The sequence below is a fragment of the Synchytrium microbalum genome (genome assembly GCF_006535985.1).
Source record: "Synchytrium microbalum strain JEL517 chromosome Unknown SmJEL517_scf0001, whole genome shotgun sequence".
Lineage (NCBI taxonomy): Eukaryota > Fungi > Chytridiomycota > Chytridiomycetes > Synchytriales > Synchytriaceae > Synchytrium > Synchytrium microbalum.
This window is the reverse complement of record NW_022158350.1, coordinates 44,067-62,287: the sequence shown is the minus strand read 5'-3', so window position 1 is coordinate 62,287 and position 18,221 is coordinate 44,067. Positions and strand designations below refer to the sequence as shown.

Below are 18,221 nucleotides of genomic sequence, written 5' to 3'. Positions count from 1 at the left end.
AATTAAACTTGCCATCTAGTCTGATTCAACAAGATTGCAGTCATCAACGGGAATGCCTAATTTTGCATGTCAGGCTGGAGGAGGCTATGGAGATCACTTCTCCGAGCTTCCAATGATAAATAAAACAACAAGAGACCGTCAAGTGCAAGTAGGAGATGGAGACATAAATGTGGTACTACCCATAATGACAACCAACAGCAGTCATAGCAACCGAAACCCTGTATTTAATAGCCATCAACAACACCAACAGGCTGCTGTCGAGAAGCCCGTCACGTCACGAGTAATAGAACGAGAACGAGACAAGCCACCAAAAACATTATCAGACAATGAAAGCAGTAAAAAGAGGAAGGCGAACGGGGAAAGTAACGGTACTAGTAATGGTAGTAGTAGTAATAGTCACAAGAAGAAGAAGCATCAACAGCAGCAACCGCAACCACAACCGCAACCACAACCCGCACCACCAAAACCTACATCCAAACCGACAACACCTTCGTACATACCGTCTCTCGTACCGAGCAAAGATAAGCAACCTGTTTATACCAGTAGTAATAGCAGCACTAGCACATCATTCTCCAAACCCAACCCCGCAGCAAAGGTCGCAGAAATCACAGAAGTCATTGTAGTCAGCGACGACGACGATGAGCAACCAGTTATAGTTGTAAATCGAGCTCAAGCTAACGTTTCTAAACCATCTTATACAACAAGTACGTCGCCAGGCCCACCAACACATACTGCTAGACCAGATAGACCACCACTACCCACACGACCAAGGTCCCCTAGCCTGTCGGTTGGAGGATCGTCAAGAGCGGTATCATTCTCGCCTGATATACAAGGAGACGATGAGGAAGAAGTGAGACGACCTGGATCTATCCCTCCCGTTACTAATAACAACAATAATCATAATAATGATGATGATGTCGGTTGTCGCAACGGTCAAGGTAGTGGTGGTAGTGGAGACGCTCCGTCGTCTGGAGACCGTGGTAGGAATGGTACAAACAAACGAGCTAGTGCAAGATTCGCCAAAAACATTTGTGAGAGCTGTGGAAACCCCGGAGGCATTACCCTTAGACCATCTCAAAACGTTAGAGCAACTTATTGTCCGGATTGTGCTGAACGATTTCAGGCTAGGGGGAAACGTTGCACTCAATGTCGTTGTAAGTACCATTATCCTCTTGTGTTTCTTTCTGTGCAAGCACGCTTGATCGTACAAGAGTCTAACCCTTTGCTCCTTTAAGATGTGCCCAACGAAACTGAGGTTACTGCTCTGTTTTGTGTAAAGTGTAAAGTTGGAACTTGGCTGGCCGTCTAAGTTGTATTATGTATTTAGTAGCAGGTTTTAGCTTTTGGCTCGGTCTTCTCAAGCATAGTGCAAAGGAAACAGCAATCAAGTTGTTATTATTGCCACTGGTTACATCCGTATTATATATTTTGCTATATTATTGGCAGAATTGTTTGTCGGCAATGAAAATTAAAAACAAGTATGCATGCAACATTTGAAGTGGTAAAGTTAGGCAATTTGAGTTCGTGCTAAAGGTGATGATTTCGTATTTCACTTGGGTCGTTTTTTCTGCTCGCGAAAGCTCCTGTTTCCCATTATAACTTAAATCTATTTGTATAATACTATGGATGGTTGTGAAAAATACCCCAAAACCTGAGAACTATGTAATTTTGACATCTAGGCAACCCAAGTAAGCCCATAAAGTATAACCGTAGTAACCGTATTTGGCGGACAGTTTGCCAACAAGACCACTGCGTTACTACCATATCCAAAACTTGCCGACAGCGGCACAAGCGCATGATCTTCTGAATCACTCGTCCTATACACAGCCATAGACACGTCTGCCGTCCTCAATGTAGCATTCAACCCATATGCATACCCGCTGATATCAACCGAATACGACGTGTTGGCATTATTTTGGTTCATGGCAACTATTACGATCTGTCTATTCGCCACCGATCGACCCACTAGCACGGCTGGCGTATCACCCTGCTCAACACGTATGAGATCCATACCAGGTCGCAACCATCTCGAGAATTGCATCATTACGAAATACTGTTTGCCAATGTAGGCAATGTCTGGGTCTAGGACACCTGATGTGGTTACTATGAAGCCCCAGTCGCCTTGGTCGATGGCCTGCACAAAAAAGAGTGAAGGGTTTAAAGTATTGGTTGGAATGCGGTGAGGTTGGGGGTGTGCGACATTACCTGCCAATAAACCCATGCGGTGACACCGATAAAGTATATGTCGCCAATGATGTTTCTGGCTAGTCCGATAGCGCCAATGTTGCGGATTCCGTATGTGACTGGGAGCATGTTTTCACCAGCCGTTCTAAAGGAGAAAAAAAGGTTGGGGATAAGGCTCAACGAAAAACTGGGGATTCAAGTGCATGCTTGATTCAATTTACAATGTCAAGTGCCTCCTAGACTCAGCTTACAATACTTACCCAAGTTCTGACATCCAAACTTTCTTGTTGACACTTTGCGCAACAGCCGCAAACGACTTGCGCACTGCGGCCGTTGGGTCAAAATAACCATGGACGTTGATCCTTTGGAAGCTATTTAGGTCGGTTTGTGACATTCCATTCAACACGGATCCGGCAACTGCATAGTCGACTTCGTCTGAGCCTGCTACTATAGTATTTAAACCGTTGCTGGCTATGGTGTTTGTAAGAGTGTTCATCATGGGTCCGAGTTGACCGGCATCGAAATGGCAACCCTTGTGAAAAAGTTGGATTGTTAGAAATCGACGTGTGAAAAACAAACGGAGATAGTGTAAGTATACCTCTTGATTGCACCAATTCGGAAGACCCCACCAATTAGATGTTGGCTCTGAGAAGGGAGCCACACTGTAAATCGATATGTTCCAGGTATCTTTGTAGTACAAGAGAGTCTGTACAATGTAATTTGCATATGACTGAAATTGGGATGTTGCCAAGTTATTTCCGTAACCTACGAAACAACAGCTGTGAGTGAATGTCAATCAGGAGTTTCAAATCCATTTACTGACCTTGCGCGCCACAACTAACACCACTGATTGTCATCCATTGAGGTGGAGAGCTGGCAAACAATTCTGTTGTCTGGACTCCCTTTTGAATTGCAGCAAGCAAGACTCTACGTTGTCCTTGATCCACAGTCCAGTTAAACGGAGCATTAGCAGATGATTGCACTGCTGGCATGTCAACTATATTTGTGTATGATGAGGGTCCTGGTGGATTGGTAGCTCCGAGATTATATCTGACAACAGTCAAGCCCAGTCCACTAGTCACATTAAATAGCTGGTCCATGACTCTATCAAACTTGGAGAGTCCGTAATAGTGGTCACCAATCCAGCGAGCCCACCAGGACAGAGATGTACCGAATCCTAACCAATCTGCCCCATTTACAGAGTTTGTTGTTCCAGCGACGAGATTTGCGGGAATAACCACTGCATTGGAATAGTTGAGTACGACGAATGGCGAAATATAGATCGGGGGTTGAGTAGTGTTTGTTGTGTTGGCTGGAGTGGTGATATTGGGAAGGGTAGTATTGGGAGTGATGGTAGCAGTGGGAGCTGAAGCAGGGATTGTGGTGTTTGAAGAGTCTGGTTGTATGGTATCCGGCGACGATGCAAGGCTTCGTTTATACAAGACTATGCCTGTTGTCAGACCTACTGAGCCCAGAACTCCAAGAACTAGGTAGCGTTCGAGAGAATAAGTAAGAGATCAGATATGTGTGCACAATGAAATGCTGTCTTTGTAACCATATGTTCATGATGATGTTGTAATATTGGAGGATGTGTGATGGACTTACTCAAGATGGGGAGGAGGACTCGAGTCTTCCATGTCCTAGCCTTTTGGTTCCTGATGGAAGCTTTGTCGGCATCTGATTTGATGCTCTGAACTCCCCAATTGTTGAGGCCAGCGTTCAAAAACACTTCTGCGAAACGGAAAAAAGTGTGTTTTGAGTTAAGAGGTCAAACCAGTTGAAGGTACCTCATTAGAAGTGCATCGGAGCTTACCTTTGGACACCATTGGTCCGCCACGCCACTGAAAACAACCTCAACCTTTAGTTCTTGGGTGCCGCTGCTGCCTCTGCGTAGTCAAACAACCTTGTTGTGGTGAGTATAGGTTTGTTGAAGTTGAACTCGAATTGTGTCGCAGTTTCTTCAGTTTTCCTGCTTCATAAAGCAGATTCACTATTCTATACACGTATACATTGAGGACTGGGAACGCGTTGACATTCCGGTACTACTAATCCACACAAACCCAACTGACAAGCACTTGCGGTTAGCGTAGATGGCTGACATGGAGCTCCTACGCGAACATTTAGCACAACTCTTCCCAGGACTATCTTTAAACATCAGCCCACTTGACGAAGGAGTTTATTTGGTTGATCGAAGCCCCACTGCTAAGAACTTGGTTGCAAGAACATTCCCGGATGCTAGAAGGAACCTGGAAAGCGTAAAAGCTGACGCTGCTCTACTGGAATATTTAGCTGCCAATAACTTTCCCGCTGAGCGGGTGCATCCTGAATACCCTGTAACACGTATGACTGATCAAACAGTACTATTGACAGAATTTGTCAGTGGTGAAGCCTCAAATGCAGGTCCCGTCTTATATAGACTAGGTAGTTTGCTAGGTAAACTCGCAACGTTGTCAATACCACCAGGAACGCCAGGCGGTGGTTGCCTTCATCACTATGGGTACGGCACGCCAGACCTTGAGCTGGCGCTATCTAAACAATGGCTGGACGAAATCAAGGATAGAATACCAACTGAGATCAAGCCAAAGTATGATGCCTTACATAAACAGGTCATGCAAACAAATGATTTGAAGCAGGTGCCTAAATGCCTCATTCATCCAGACCCAGTAATCAAAAACACTCTCACAGATGGCATTACTACTACATTGATTGATTGGACTGGAGCTGGAGTAGGCCCTCGTGTGTTTGCAATAGGATTACTGCTGTTTGTCGGTGGACTAAAGAAGGGCGGGTTTTCGGAGCTGAGAATCGACACTATTGTGGCTGGCTATCGTGCATCCGTATTGGAATTGGAACAACATGAAGTAGATTATCTTCCTGATGCTATGAGGCTACGAAGTCTGAGTTTCAGCTGTATGAAGCTCAAGCACGTAATCACGAACAATCAACCGTGTACTGGTAGTGAGTTTTGGTGGCATGATGAGCCTCTGAATGTAGCAATGGCTGATCGAGCACGGGAAGCCTTTGAAAGATCGCTCCCTGAACTACAATCCAGTCTCAAGAGCAGGAAGTCGTGACTGAACAGGAAGAGCAGGTATAAAGCTGTAGTAGATTACGACCAGATTTCAAGAAGAGCACGTGTAGGCGCATTCTGAGAGTGCCCGAGACTGTGAATTCGCTCCTAACGCGGGGCAATATGTCGAAAATGACCGACAAGCGCAAGGATTTGTAGAATAATTGAATGGAATGTCGTTAATATCATATAATTAGTTGAAAGCGACCTCTTTTGTTCCTATGGTTGGAAGAGTCATTTCGCTTTTTGCTCACAATCAACCGTTTTCCGTCCAACTCGATATCACAGTATGGCGTCTAGGAAAGGCACCAAGAGAACTCGAGGTTCCAGCAGAAACCCAACTCCACCGGCCATGACACCTGAGCAGTTTCAGCAATCGCTCGACGACGACGACGAGCAAATAATGATACAGCGAGACACCCAAACAGCGCTTTTGAAGCAACATATACCATCATCGTCTGCCAAGACTGTGCCCGCATTCCTCAACAAGCTATACAAGTGAGTGTCTTAATAGTCATCATCTGCAGATTCTGTACATATTGACAGATGCATGTGTTTGTGCGGATCAACTCCTTTCTTGACACTTCATTCCTCAGTATGGTCAGTGATTCTACTACTAATGATTTGATACATTGGAGTGCTGACGGGACAAGTTTTATTGGTAAGTTGACCGGAATCGATGAGTGACCTACACCCAGTCAACTGTGCTACGGGAACTCGGCATTATCAGACGCTACACTTAGAGGAGGCTCTAACGTGCTTTTTATACATACTAGTACAACGACATGAAGAATTCGCGAAGGATGTGCTACCCAGATTCTTCAAACACAACAACTTTTCGAGTTTTGTTCGCCAGTTGAACATGTATGGATTCCATAAAGTACCTCACCTCCAACAAGGCGCCCTGCACGCCGACACAGACGCTGAAATGTGGGAATTCACCAATCAATACTTTCAACGTAATCAACCCGACTTGCTAAGTCTGGTTAGTCGTAAAAAAGGGCGAGATGGAGAAGAGAAGGAAATCAGCACTGGTGGCAGTCTAGATCTAAACAATCTGGTCACGGAGCTTGCCGCCGTCAAGAGGCATCAATTGACTATATCCTCGGATCTCAAAACAATACAACAGGAAAACCAATTACTCTGGAACGAGTCACAAACCATTCGAGCACGATATCAAAAACAACAAGACACGATTGATAAAATAGTTAGGTTTCTGGGTACCGTCTTTAATGGTAAAAAGCAGGTTCTGAGCAATGGCAGCGGTCCTAGTCAAGGCACTGGTACCAGTAGCCCAAACAAGAGGAGACGACTGATGATTGAACAAGGTGCCAACGATTTAGCTGTCTCGGACTCTGACGGTGATGGAGAATTTGAAGACACAATCAGATTATCTCCTGATCACGATCAAGGTGAGCATACGCTGAAGCGGATATGTCATGCTTGTATAGAGATTTTTTGGTGAAGCTGACACATCATCTTGATTTTTTAGACGTGCAACAACGAGTGGCAGACCTCATGACACCACACTTCTCACTGACGGATCCACTTTTTCCAGGAGCAGGACTGGCTCTGTCTCCTACTGCATTGGGAGATAATAATGCTCTAATCCCTAACGCAACACCTCCCACAATGACCTCTGGTCTATCCACGAACAATCCCTCATATTTGTTGAATCATCAGCAAGCTGTAAATAGTAGCGTCGCTCGTACTGCTGATACGCAAGCTGATCTGGACTTGCTTCAAGATCATTTGGATTCCATAACGGATCAACTAGGCTTCGACCCTGATCACAATGTAGATTTCATAGATACCCTTTTACGGGATGGCCCAACACAACCTATCAAAGGAACTCCATTAGATCGTGATACCTTGTTGGCACTAATCAATAGCCAAAACGGAATGCCAAATCAACCCATACTCACAAACTCCACCAACATGAGCTACCCATCAAGCTCGTCGTATCCCATGAATAACATGCCAGCCACCACTCAACAACAACCATCATATATGTTCCCATCTCTAGTGACTCCCCAGGGTAACGGAGCAAACGACAGCCAAAACAACTTCAACTTTGATTTCGATGGAGGAGTCGACGACGACTTGCAGAAGTATATAGCAAACTCATCACCAGAAGACTTCAATGCTCTGTTTGATACTAGCTCGCTAAGTGGAAATGGGGCTGGAAATTTCCTGCCTCCGAATAGCGTTGCTACACCACAAAACAATGCACAATCACCACCATCGCCAGCTGCAGTAGCCAGTCCTGCAAATACAACAACAAGGAGAGGCACAAGGTCTGGTAGATATATGTAATAAACGATTGAATTAACTGCTCGCAAACACGATTATATTTGAAATAATTAGTCGCCTGTTAGACCTGTGCGGCGTCCCGCGCAATTTCGTGGTCAAACTATGATGCTAGGCTTGCGAAATGTAAAAAAATTAACTGAGAATACTTCCTGAAACTCTGTTGAAGAGCCTCGTTCTGTTTGCAGCGACAAATGGATGAGTGTTCGAGTTGTGCCATAGGAATCCGCTTAAGAAGGATGTCATTACTAAACAGATATTAAAATCCAGTTCCTCATCTGTGCAAGATCAAAGCAGGTTAGTCTTGTTGCGGCAGTAATGCTGAGAAACGTTTGAAAATTTGTGCTAATAGCCACAGTTAATACTTTGACTACCAACCCATTCCCTTGACGGTTTCATGTAGGAATCAAAGCTACTACTACTTGTGAGAGCTCCTTGAATACGTGTCGGGTGTCAAACATCGGAAACAAAAATATGCATGAAACGAAAATAAAAATACCAAAACGTGTCAGGACTTTTTATCCAGAATGAAAACATACCTGAAACCAAAGTCGTCTCCAGAACTTGGTCCGTTTTGCATCAAACACAAAACAAACAAGTTCGAACCAAGCACACAAATGTCTATCGCAATCACAGGAGCAGTGGCTCTAACTCAATTCCATGGCATCAATTACCTCGCTCAAGCACCTACTTCCATTGATTCCTTGTATTCGGACGACAACCACACACGTCACAAATTGCAGCGTCGATTCTTGAAGACTGAAGTGGTTCCCTTCCTCAAATATTTTGCTCGCATGATAGGTATAGCAAGCAACACTGGCTGTTTGATGTTAATTCCTCGATTCGTTTCTGATATTTTGACCCTTTTTTGGAAGCCTCATTGCCATTATGCCTTTTCTCGCGGTCGGCTTGATGCTGACTTTATCTTGATGCTGTCGATGAAGTTGCTGAATCTATGGTCGAGGTAGACTTGTGTTTTAACCGCCACGCAAAGTTGCGTACAGCTGATCTAGAGATGGCTCGTGCCGTAATTGCCGAAGCAGCTTCGGCTATGGAAATTGATATTAAATATTGGTAGGGGTTGTCTGGAGAAGGCAACGATTCGTCTGATGAGGAGGAGGATGAAAATAACGATGTAGACCATTCTAGTGATTCTGAGGAGGATGATGATGAGAGAAGTGATGATGTAGATGATGCAGAGAGAAACTCCTCCAATGATTCTGATGAGGACGAGAAAGAATAGAACGAAGCAGCTCTTGTGTTTGGAAGTGACGGTGATGATTCTGTAGTTAAATCCACTTCGTTCCTTTGCAGTTGCATAGTAGTTCAGCTACCAACATATAAACTCTCGCTCCCAACTCATCCGTCATCCAAAAAATGAAATGTGCTTCTTATTTATTCATGATATACAAAACGTTGGATAAAACTATGCAATTTTTTTACTATCTACAACCATCATTACAAAGACTCAGATGGTTCTTCTTCTCCCTTTTCTGCTGCTGTTACATCACTTGGCGTTTCTGAATTCTCCTGTGGCTGTTGCACTTCGCCAGTTGTGTCCTGTACACTAGTTCCGGTAGCAGCCTTCGGTCCATCGGCCGTCAAGACTTGTTCTGCATTTTCTCCATCAACTTGACTGACTACAGGCTCCACGTGATCAGACACTTCTTCGACGTTCAATACAGTCGTTGAATCAGATATGGGTTTCTCGATGGCATCGGTTCCTTCAGACAATCCTACTACTTTTTCCAAAGGTTTGCTACTACCGCCATTATGATCGAGAGCTTCACTGTCACCACTATTACTATTTTCAGCAACCATATCATTGGCGGAAGGCTGATTCTCAACCACTGGTATATTCAGCTCGGCCACAATCTCAGGCGCATGTTCTTTGACAGCAGCAGATTCAGTAGAATCAATAACCACCGGTACCTTCTCATCAGATGGCATGCCGCTGGTTGACTCTACATTGCCTGCTTGAACAGGCACAGCAGGCATCACCTCCTTACCAGACACGTTTTCTGATTCGACAGCTACAGAAGACACCTCCTCCTTCCTCGCCACATTTTCAGCTTCACCAGATCCAGAAACCACCGCCTCCTTACTCGGCACATCAGGTTTACCTTCAGCAGTAGGCGACACCACACTGTTTTGTCCTTCTACAACGGGTTGAGGTATCACTACTTCGGGAGCCACGACCTGCAGCAAATTTACAATAGCAGCAGTAGCAGGCACAACACCAACAGATTCACTTGACTTTGACGTCGGGAGACCCACAGACACCGATCGTGTGGCTTCAACACTGGCTACACTTGATCTACCATCTAGACTTGATCTACCATCTGAACTATTTACAGCAGGTATTGTTGATGGCGTTACATCAGAAACCGATTTAGTTGGTGGGTGTGGTGGCGCTAGAGACTCGCTACTCTTTTGTTGTCCGGGAGTTGGAGTGACTGCTCGTGCTGTAAACATACCACCAAATGCTGTTCTAAAGTGTGAGGATTTTACAGTCCATGATGCTGCAGCAGAGGCGGCTGCAGATCCCGCCGTACTCGTCGTACTAGCTACAGGCTTATCTATGCTAGGTTGCTGTTGTTGTGGATTCGATATTTGTGTTAGTGGTGGTGGTAGATTTGTAGATGGTGTCGGTGTAGTAATAGATGGACCTGTCAAGTTAAGGCTGCTGCTACTATTGGTTGTGCTGGATGCTCCTAATGGTTGTGGCGATGGCACTATAGGAACATTGCTTTGCGGTCCAGGGGCATTCGGCGATGATGTCGACGGAGAAGCATTATTACTATTCGTTGGACTTTTAACCGATCCAGTATCGGACGTTATAACAGGTAGCGCTGAAGATACAGGTACTGCAGCCTTCCAGCCTTGGAATCCTTTGAATGATAATCCAGTAGCTGCTGCAACCGATGGAGTAGCACCTGTTGAGGAAGTCGAGACAGCTGGTTGAGGTGGTGGAATTGGAGCAGCAGCTGGAAGAGCTGGATGAATGGTAGTAGCATTTGTAGAAGTAGCTGGTCCAGAAGGAGTTACCGGAGATTCCATCGACATTGACACTGGACGCGGTTGGACTTGTCGTCTGTCCTTGATTTTGGTGTTGTTGACTACAACTTCCAAATGGTTGCCAGGACCATCAGCACCATCAAGTGATGATAGCTTGAAGATAAAGTACTGGACATCAATCAGCAATCTGCCAAAAAAGCCTCACAGTCAACAATACATTTACAGTGAAGAACATCAAATCACGTAAGCATACATACCTATTCTTGCCAGCACTTGTAAACAAATCCAACTTTTTTAGATCTTCTTCCAGCTTTTTGATATATGCTTTGAAAACATCGCCCATCACACTCTAAGAAAAATCAAGATGAAAAAGAGACCACTAGCTGAACAGCATAGGAAACCAACCTTCAAAGTCTCCGGATCAAGATATTTGGCCAAGACTTTATGCAGAGTCATAGTCTCCTTAACCAGAGTCACCATATGCGTTGAGACGCCTCCATCTTCTTCCAAAAAGTCTTTTGGATCTGGGCTGTCCCAATTAACTCCCTAAACAACAAAAAGAATATTTGAACCAGATCCATCACACACCAACACTGTGAAGATCACACAAAGACACACCTGTAAATTCTTCGAATGAACGGTAAGCCTCTCCATCATAATACTAACCAACTTGGCATACAGTTCAGATTGGTGGTCACGGTAATCTTTGACCAGTCGATCCATATCATTCAACAAAACAGCTTGCTTGGTAGGCAAATACTGCTGAATACCAACTCGCAAGTACGGTATCAGGACGACAATGACTCCAAGCGATTGTGCTGCCAATGCTAAGGAAAAAGAAAGAAAAGGTAAAGACACGCAGGAGTGCAGTGTATTCTCTTTTCCATAGCCTTACCAATATGTCTAGCAGTAATGTTTTTTAAACCGGCAGATCTCATAGCCCCAGCTCCCAATATGACTTGACACAGACGATTGTTTACCAACTGCGAGAACAGAATTTGTGGGTGAAAAAAGGCCGGAGAAAAAATCAGTTGTACAGCTTGTATGCATACTTTGAGTATCTCCATAATCCGATTCAACACCTCAGCAGTCAACACAGGTACATTCTCCATACACTGCATATACTCTGTCAACTGCTTCAAAAACATGAGCATACATCCAACCATGTAATACTTGTGTCCATTCACAACCACATATTTCATACTTTTGGATCCTTTAGCGGGTGAAGCACTACTACCGCGTTCATCATCGTCATCAAGTGCATTATGTAATGACGCGATGGAAGTAGATCCACGCATGTTGTTGTTATCATCAGTAGAGCTACGTTTCAGTGGGAGTGATGTTAGGCTAGATATTGTGTTTGGTTGTTGACCTCCTCCACGTATAGGGCGTTCTGGTGGTGGTGAACCAAAAGATCGAGCAGCAATGATTTGATCTGTGATGCGTTGGAAGTCGATGGGCACGTCGGCTTGTGTCCATTGTTCATTTTCGACTAGTAAGGTGATTTGTTTGGTTCGCTCTTCGTGGAAGTGGTTGAGATATGCCTTGGCCTACGATGTATAGTATGTGAGTGTCCGAGGCCAAAAAGCGCAGGATGCCTTTCACGTTATTACCTGCGAAAGCATATTCCCTTTCAATCCCAAACACAATCTACCACACAAAGCTTCACAACCAGCCACAAACTCCCACGTGGCTCCAAATAATCGATAAAAATCTTTAGGATTCAATTGTGCATTCTGCTCTGCTCGTACCGACAGCAGTTTTGCACAACGAACTTGAGCCAAATCAGATCCCGAATACAGAATTTCCGCTGATTCATTAAGCATCTGTCCATATGTCGTAGCAGTTTTATCCGAGCCTTTGGTATCTGATGAGACTGTAACAGGCTTGTCTATTACAGCTACGGTCGAAAGTTTTGAGACTGCGTCTAGTGATGCAGGTGACAACACATCAGCGCTAGATCCAAACTCGTCGTCATCATCTTCTATACGTTTTCTCAGTAGCGCAGCATGTGATGGATGTGAGGATGCAGATGTGGCGGATTCGTCAGATCCAGGAAGAGGTGGGAGCTGCAATGATTGATGACTGTCGGCACCAATCTGTACACCTGTATCCTGAGCTCGTTTTATGATGCGACATATGAGAGCGTTTGAGATTGCTACACGCTCCAGCGATGTAAGAAGCGCTATGTACACGTTGAGCATAACGTCCAAGAAGGCATCAAATGTCATGCCCTTGAGTTGTTTAGCCAAGGCTCTAAAAAATATAATTAGCAAAAAAGTCAACCAATGACACCCTAAGGAAACTTATTGCTTACTGTTGTTGTTCTCGCTTTATCGCTGATTCAGGTATACTTGGATCCAAAGCACCAATGGGAGGGTGATGCTAACAGATGAGCAATAAATTGAGAGGAAAAAAACACACTAGAGAATGACAAAGCTATTACCTTCTTGGCCAAGGCCTTAATTTCTAAGAGGAGATTGTCCCTATATACAGAAAAGGCCGATCCAAGTCGATCCATTCTCAACAGCCCCAACACAAGTCGATCTAATCTATCACGTAATCTACCCTCTTTCTCCAGCATGACGTCAGTAATCTCTATAGTTGCAGGAGGATTGATTCCAGGCAAAAACTTTTGCTCCAGAATATTGCTAATATATTGCACGGCTGGACCTCCATTGCCACCGGTAGGCGATTTGACAATTTCGAATGTGGTCTTGTCAAGGAGTATACGTACAAATTCCGATTCCATCATGATTCCAATGTTGCGTGACACTTCTGATAAGTGGTGTGCTAGCTGAGCTAGTCCCTTGACACCTCTCAAGTCTACGGTACAAGGTATTGCAGATGATTTGATCAATATGATGCCTGGTGCTATAGTTTCGGGGGCTGATGATGATGGAGAGACGGCTACTACAGGGCTGTTGGCATCTGTTTGAAGATGGACTCCAGAGTCTGAGCTACCTCGTAGAGCCAAAGATGTTGACTCGACGAGATTCAGAGCGGTCATAAAGTCACTTTGAGCCAATAGAGCTTGTATTGTGGGCTGCATTTGCTGTACGTCTCTGACTATACGGACAGAGGCATACAAGACTGCCATATTGGCTCTTCGTCGTTTTAGTCTCGTTACTTCTATACCCCGCCGGGCACCTGTTTGCTTCACACTATGTAATTTACCACGTAATTGAGCAATCTGCTCGACACACGACAAGGTTTCCGAGTGCAGAGCCTGGAGATTTGACAAGGCCGCGAAGAATGACGATGATTTACGTGCAATTTCTTTGAGTAGGTGCACTTCAACAGTATCTAGCAAATATGAAAACTTTTCCTGTAGAGCTGACGACGCAACATGAGTTTCAGCTGGATTTTCCGACGTGACCTTGTCATCACCACCAGTGACAGCGTCAAACGTATGTGGTGCCTGTAGATTGAAGTCCAACTCAAAGAATACTTTGGGTACTATATCCAGTGGTGGTGCATTGACTGACAGCATCCGTGTTCTTTGCGATGCAGTCAATGCAGCACGTCCTCTCTTTCCTCCTGTGTCTGGCAATAGACTAAGTTGGGATGCAGCGTCCAGCAAGTCCAGATACTCGGCTTCATCAAGAGGAGAAGTACCTAGAGTTGGCGTTCCTTCCATTGCAGACTGTAGCCCAATGGCACGATGGTATTGATACTTGTCGAATACTTCTGATAGGTATTTGGTGTATGGATCAAACTCTGTGTTGCGTACTTTACGTATTATAGTAGGAGGAACTGGAGCGAAATTCTCCATGCTTTTCGGTGGCTGCTTGTCGTTCATGACACCCTATAGATAGTGCAAGCGTTGGAAATGTGTGATTTGATGAGATTGAAAATAATAATGATCTCGCTGTTCTGCAACAATTCGAGGCTAGCAAGATAGATTACAAGCTTACAGAAATAGCGTTTCGACCAATATCCTTTGGGCCCCAAGGTTCCGCATCAGCATCAAAGGGAGAAGTTGCATCTCCTCCTCTTCTAATTCTAAACTCCATGGACTGGTTGGTACTTCTAATAGGAGACCCATATGGACTTCCACTCCTAGCTGGGCTAACGTTGCCTGATCCTCCCTGTCTATCCATCGCTATACCTGATTGACATGAAATCGCGATTGTGCAGTGTGGACGCCAAAGAGCAGACATAGGACAAGACGGATTCGTCAGTGAAGCAGCTTTAATGCACGTTACGTATTACAGTAGAACGTTATAGAAGCGTAGTTCCGTTTGAAAACTCTGCGAGATCACGTAAAATGACGATGTTCAATCATTCTCAGTTCTGAGCACTAAGCACGTCGAATTCTACCAAATTGCACGTCCCTCTTTCTGATGAGCTTATGATGACATGAAGACCGTCCTGTTTATATAGTTTATATCAAGTTTAACCAAACTGTTCAACCAACAGTACTGCTCGTTCGCCATGCATCTGACGAGTTTGAGGTTGATCTATGCGTGTAGTGGATTAAAGGATATATTCGACGCGTTTTCATACTTGATTTGTAGTAGATCTATCGCGGGAATCAGAGAATCCTTGTCTTGTTTTTCTTCCTTCCAAACATCATCAAAACACCATAAGGAATGGGCGATTCGGGAGTCGAATCTCTCTTTTCGAAACGAGTCCCCGTGACTATAAAGGCAGCCTCACCTGCTTTCTCTTCGTCATCGCCGTCAAATGGCAGAATCACGACAGGAACAAGTCTCCCAGTCAACGCAGTAGATCCGCACTTTCAGGAGAAGAAACACACGGGAATCACTGTTCAGGTCGCGCTCGCCGTAAAGCAGTCTGGCAGAATAAAGGTATGCGGTTAGTGTTGGTGTTTATTGTGTCGTTATTCCCGTCATTCACTAACATCAAACAAAACAATAATTTCAACCAACTCCCAACCACACACATGATGCGTAGGTTTTGGAAATACAGTTGACTGATGAATCGGACTCCTTCTTCTTATATCAACTGGATATTGGAGAGGATGATTTCCATACTCTCAAGTCCGAGCAGAACTTGCTGGTCGATTTCGCTCATTTTCCTGTAAAGTTTATTGAATTGTTGGAGGAATGCATTGCTTGCAAGAACGATGAACACCCAAAGTTAGTACTGTTGAAGTGGGAATAGCCCATTTTTTTGCTAGACATGTCTTCAACAACATTGTGTGGACCTTTGATTTCACATTCTGACCGAATGAACATACTGTGCTAACCGCACACTGGTATTCTGCATGACATCAGGTTTCTGGCTCAATTAGTATCAGACTCGGCTTCCAAACATGCTATATTCAGCGTAATAGAAACGAACACCTTCAAGGCAATCACACACTTGTCTCTTCACTTTATTCCTGGTAACGATGCCGCTGTCAAAACATATCTAGCAAATCTAGTCAAGGAATACAAGGCGCGTATTTGTAAACGGGGATCCCCGGTGTGTTGGCAAGTTAAGATTCTTTTTTTCTCGTCTGACACTATTCAACCATAGAGTGAGACGGCATCCTTACGATCTCAGCTGTCGAATACTACCACCACACTGTCTTCTCGCTTACGAGAACAAGAAACTGCCATAGGATCACTCACTGCTGAGCTCGACAAGTTGAAGATTTCCTCGTCAACGTCCTCCTCACAGTTGCAGATATTGCACGCTGAAGAGCTGGCCAAAGAAAAGGAGCGAGCTTTACGTGAACGAGATTCGGAAAGGAGGCTCTTGGAGAAAGAGAAGCGTGACTCTGAGATCAAATACGAAGATCAGGTTATTTCCCTGCTGAAGATTCTGTTTTTTTGTATCACATACGTATTCGAAACGGAATACTGACATATCTATTCTACCAACAGCTGAAAACTCTGACCCAAAAACATACCGCCTTGACCACAACCCACTCCCATCTCCTGTCACATACTCAGACGCTTGAAGAACGATTGTCTAATTCATCACGACAAACAGATCAACTGAGCAGAGATTTGGCTACTGCCAAACAAGAAGCTGATCGTGCCAATGCCATGAATCGTCTGTTGGAAAAGCACAAAGCAGATTCAGAACGAGAAATAAATCAACTTCGAGAACAGATAAAAGAAGTTGAGAAACGAGAGCGGGAAAAGGAAGAAGGAGGGCGAAGGCAAGATGAAGCGTTACAAGTTGTTGGAGAGCAAAAGGTTTGTTCAAACCTAGTTCTGGTCCTCCTGAATTTTTTAACCGACTGTCGAATAGGGCAAGTTGGAAGATGCTCTAGAAATGTACAAGGCACAGAATGGTCGTTTGGAAGATGGTCTGAAGAAGGCCACCGAGGAAATCAACAAGGTATGGACGATGATTGATATGCAAAACAAAACAACTCATACGTATAATTTTTGCAATAACCTTGCTTTCTTGCAGGGCAATGAAATCATTCGCCGATTGCAATCTGAGCTCAAGGCATCTAAATCCAAGGTCAAATTAAAGAATGTAGTGACTCTTCAGCAAGAAAAGCTTCTTGATGAACGTGGAGTTACGATAGAGCAGCATACCAAAGATATTGCAAGTTTGAAGGAAGCTGTTCAGAAAAAGACGGAAGAAACTGAGTCGCTTCAAGTTCGTAATGAAGAGTTGACGCGAAAGTTGGAAGAGGGCAAGCACATCATTGAAGACAACAATCATGGTATGAGGCAGCTGACCGTCCGGCTTTTTTGCTTGATGCTCTACTCAAAGTTCTCGCATCACCACTAGTGATTGAATGGCTTCACAAGCAACTGAATGAAGAATCTTTGAGTCGACCATTAGGTGTTACCGGTGGTTTTGGTGCGATTGACTTTGAAAAGTATACTTCTGACTTTCAAAAGGTAACCGTAATGTCGTTTGCCAACTTCGACTTTTCATAGCTAACCGCTTTTTTGCATCACTATTAGCACCAACGAGTATCACCAACATCATATCGGGCACGTTATCAACCAGGAACAGAGCCAGACTCCCGATCATCACCTCCTGGAGGGGTAACTCAACTCAAATATGCTCCATATCAAACAATGCCTTCATCAGCCACGAATGGTGGTGCAACACGATTGAATCCACGCTCTCCACCCCGATCGGCTAATATTCCTACAAGCGTGAATGCTGGTGTAAATACCGGTGGTGGTGGTAATGCTGTATCCGGTTTGGTCGGTGGTGGTGGGCTTGCTACTCAACCAAGTCCCATGTTGGCAGCTAGCCGTCTAAGTCGAGCTACAGATAGTGGAGGTGGAAATACGAATACTGTTGGAGGTGTAGCTGGTGGGACTTCGGGGCGTTGGGCGGGTGCTGCAGCTCTGAAGTCGGGGTTGCGAGAAAACAACAATATTGATGCACATAATCGTCCAGGTGCAGTACCGAATGGTATGCCTACATCTACACGTGACGAAGCTCTAGGGGGTCGTACCGTGAATGGGATCAAATCCAACTACTTTTAAGCAAACTATGTGTATAGGGTCGCAGCGTCGTGTTGATAATTTTTCTTTTTGGTAAAACATGTGTCAATATGTGTATAAATTTCAGTATTTGACTTAATGATGCGTGTTTGGTGCGTTGAAACGTTTCTCTGACGTGTTCGAGATGATGATGCTCTTTTTTCGCACATCCACGAAAACAGAGTTCTTGACCCGTACTTACAAGACAAACAATGCTGAGA

At 44.5% G+C, this 18,221-nt stretch overlaps 4 protein-coding genes across 4 annotated transcripts; 2 read left to right on the top strand and 2 right to left on the bottom strand.

Annotated features, from left to right (window-relative positions):
• Window positions 1-1,675: 1,675 nt before the first annotated feature.
• On the bottom strand, window positions 1,676-4,010 carry SmJEL517_g00017 (uncharacterized protein; the record flags this gene model as incomplete). Its single annotated transcript, XM_031165947.1, has 7 exons — window positions 1,676-2,134; window positions 2,206-2,329; window positions 2,445-2,716; window positions 2,783-2,949; window positions 3,008-3,670; window positions 3,790-3,915; window positions 3,998-4,010. 7 exons carry the CDS (start codon window positions 4,008-4,010, stop codon window positions 1,676-1,678), a joined length of 1,824 nt encoding a protein of 607 aa, XP_031027943.1.
• A 1,533-nt stretch (window positions 4,011-5,543) lies between these two features.
• Window positions 5,544-7,570, top strand: SmJEL517_g00016 (uncharacterized protein; the record flags this gene model as incomplete). The annotated part of the gene is made up of 4 exons (XM_031165946.1): window positions 5,544-5,752; window positions 5,851-5,915; window positions 6,031-6,666; window positions 6,747-7,570. 4 exons carry the CDS (start codon window positions 5,544-5,546, stop codon window positions 7,568-7,570), a joined length of 1,734 nt encoding a protein of 577 aa, XP_031027942.1.
• A 1,452-nt stretch (window positions 7,571-9,022) lies between these two features.
• SmJEL517_g00015 (uncharacterized protein) lies at window positions 9,023-14,685 on the bottom strand (the record flags this gene model as incomplete). Its single annotated transcript, XM_031165945.1, has 10 exons — window positions 9,023-10,769; window positions 10,840-10,931; window positions 10,988-11,128; window positions 11,201-11,409; window positions 11,478-11,565; window positions 11,635-12,132; window positions 12,196-12,838; window positions 12,900-12,967; window positions 13,029-14,390; window positions 14,500-14,685. The coding sequence occupies 10 exons, from the start codon at window positions 14,683-14,685 to the stop codon at window positions 9,023-9,025; spliced, it is 5,034 nt and encodes a 1,677-aa protein (XP_031027941.1).
• A 492-nt stretch (window positions 14,686-15,177) lies between these two features.
• SmJEL517_g00014 (uncharacterized protein) lies at window positions 15,178-18,003 on the top strand (the record flags this gene model as incomplete). The annotated part of the gene is made up of 9 exons (XM_031165944.1): window positions 15,178-15,396; window positions 15,503-15,687; window positions 15,826-16,015; window positions 16,070-16,336; window positions 16,420-16,737; window positions 16,793-16,882; window positions 16,958-17,219; window positions 17,288-17,400; window positions 17,467-18,003. 9 exons carry the CDS (start codon window positions 15,178-15,180, stop codon window positions 18,001-18,003), a joined length of 2,181 nt encoding a protein of 726 aa, XP_031027940.1.
• Between the last annotated feature and the right edge of the window lie 218 nt (window positions 18,004-18,221).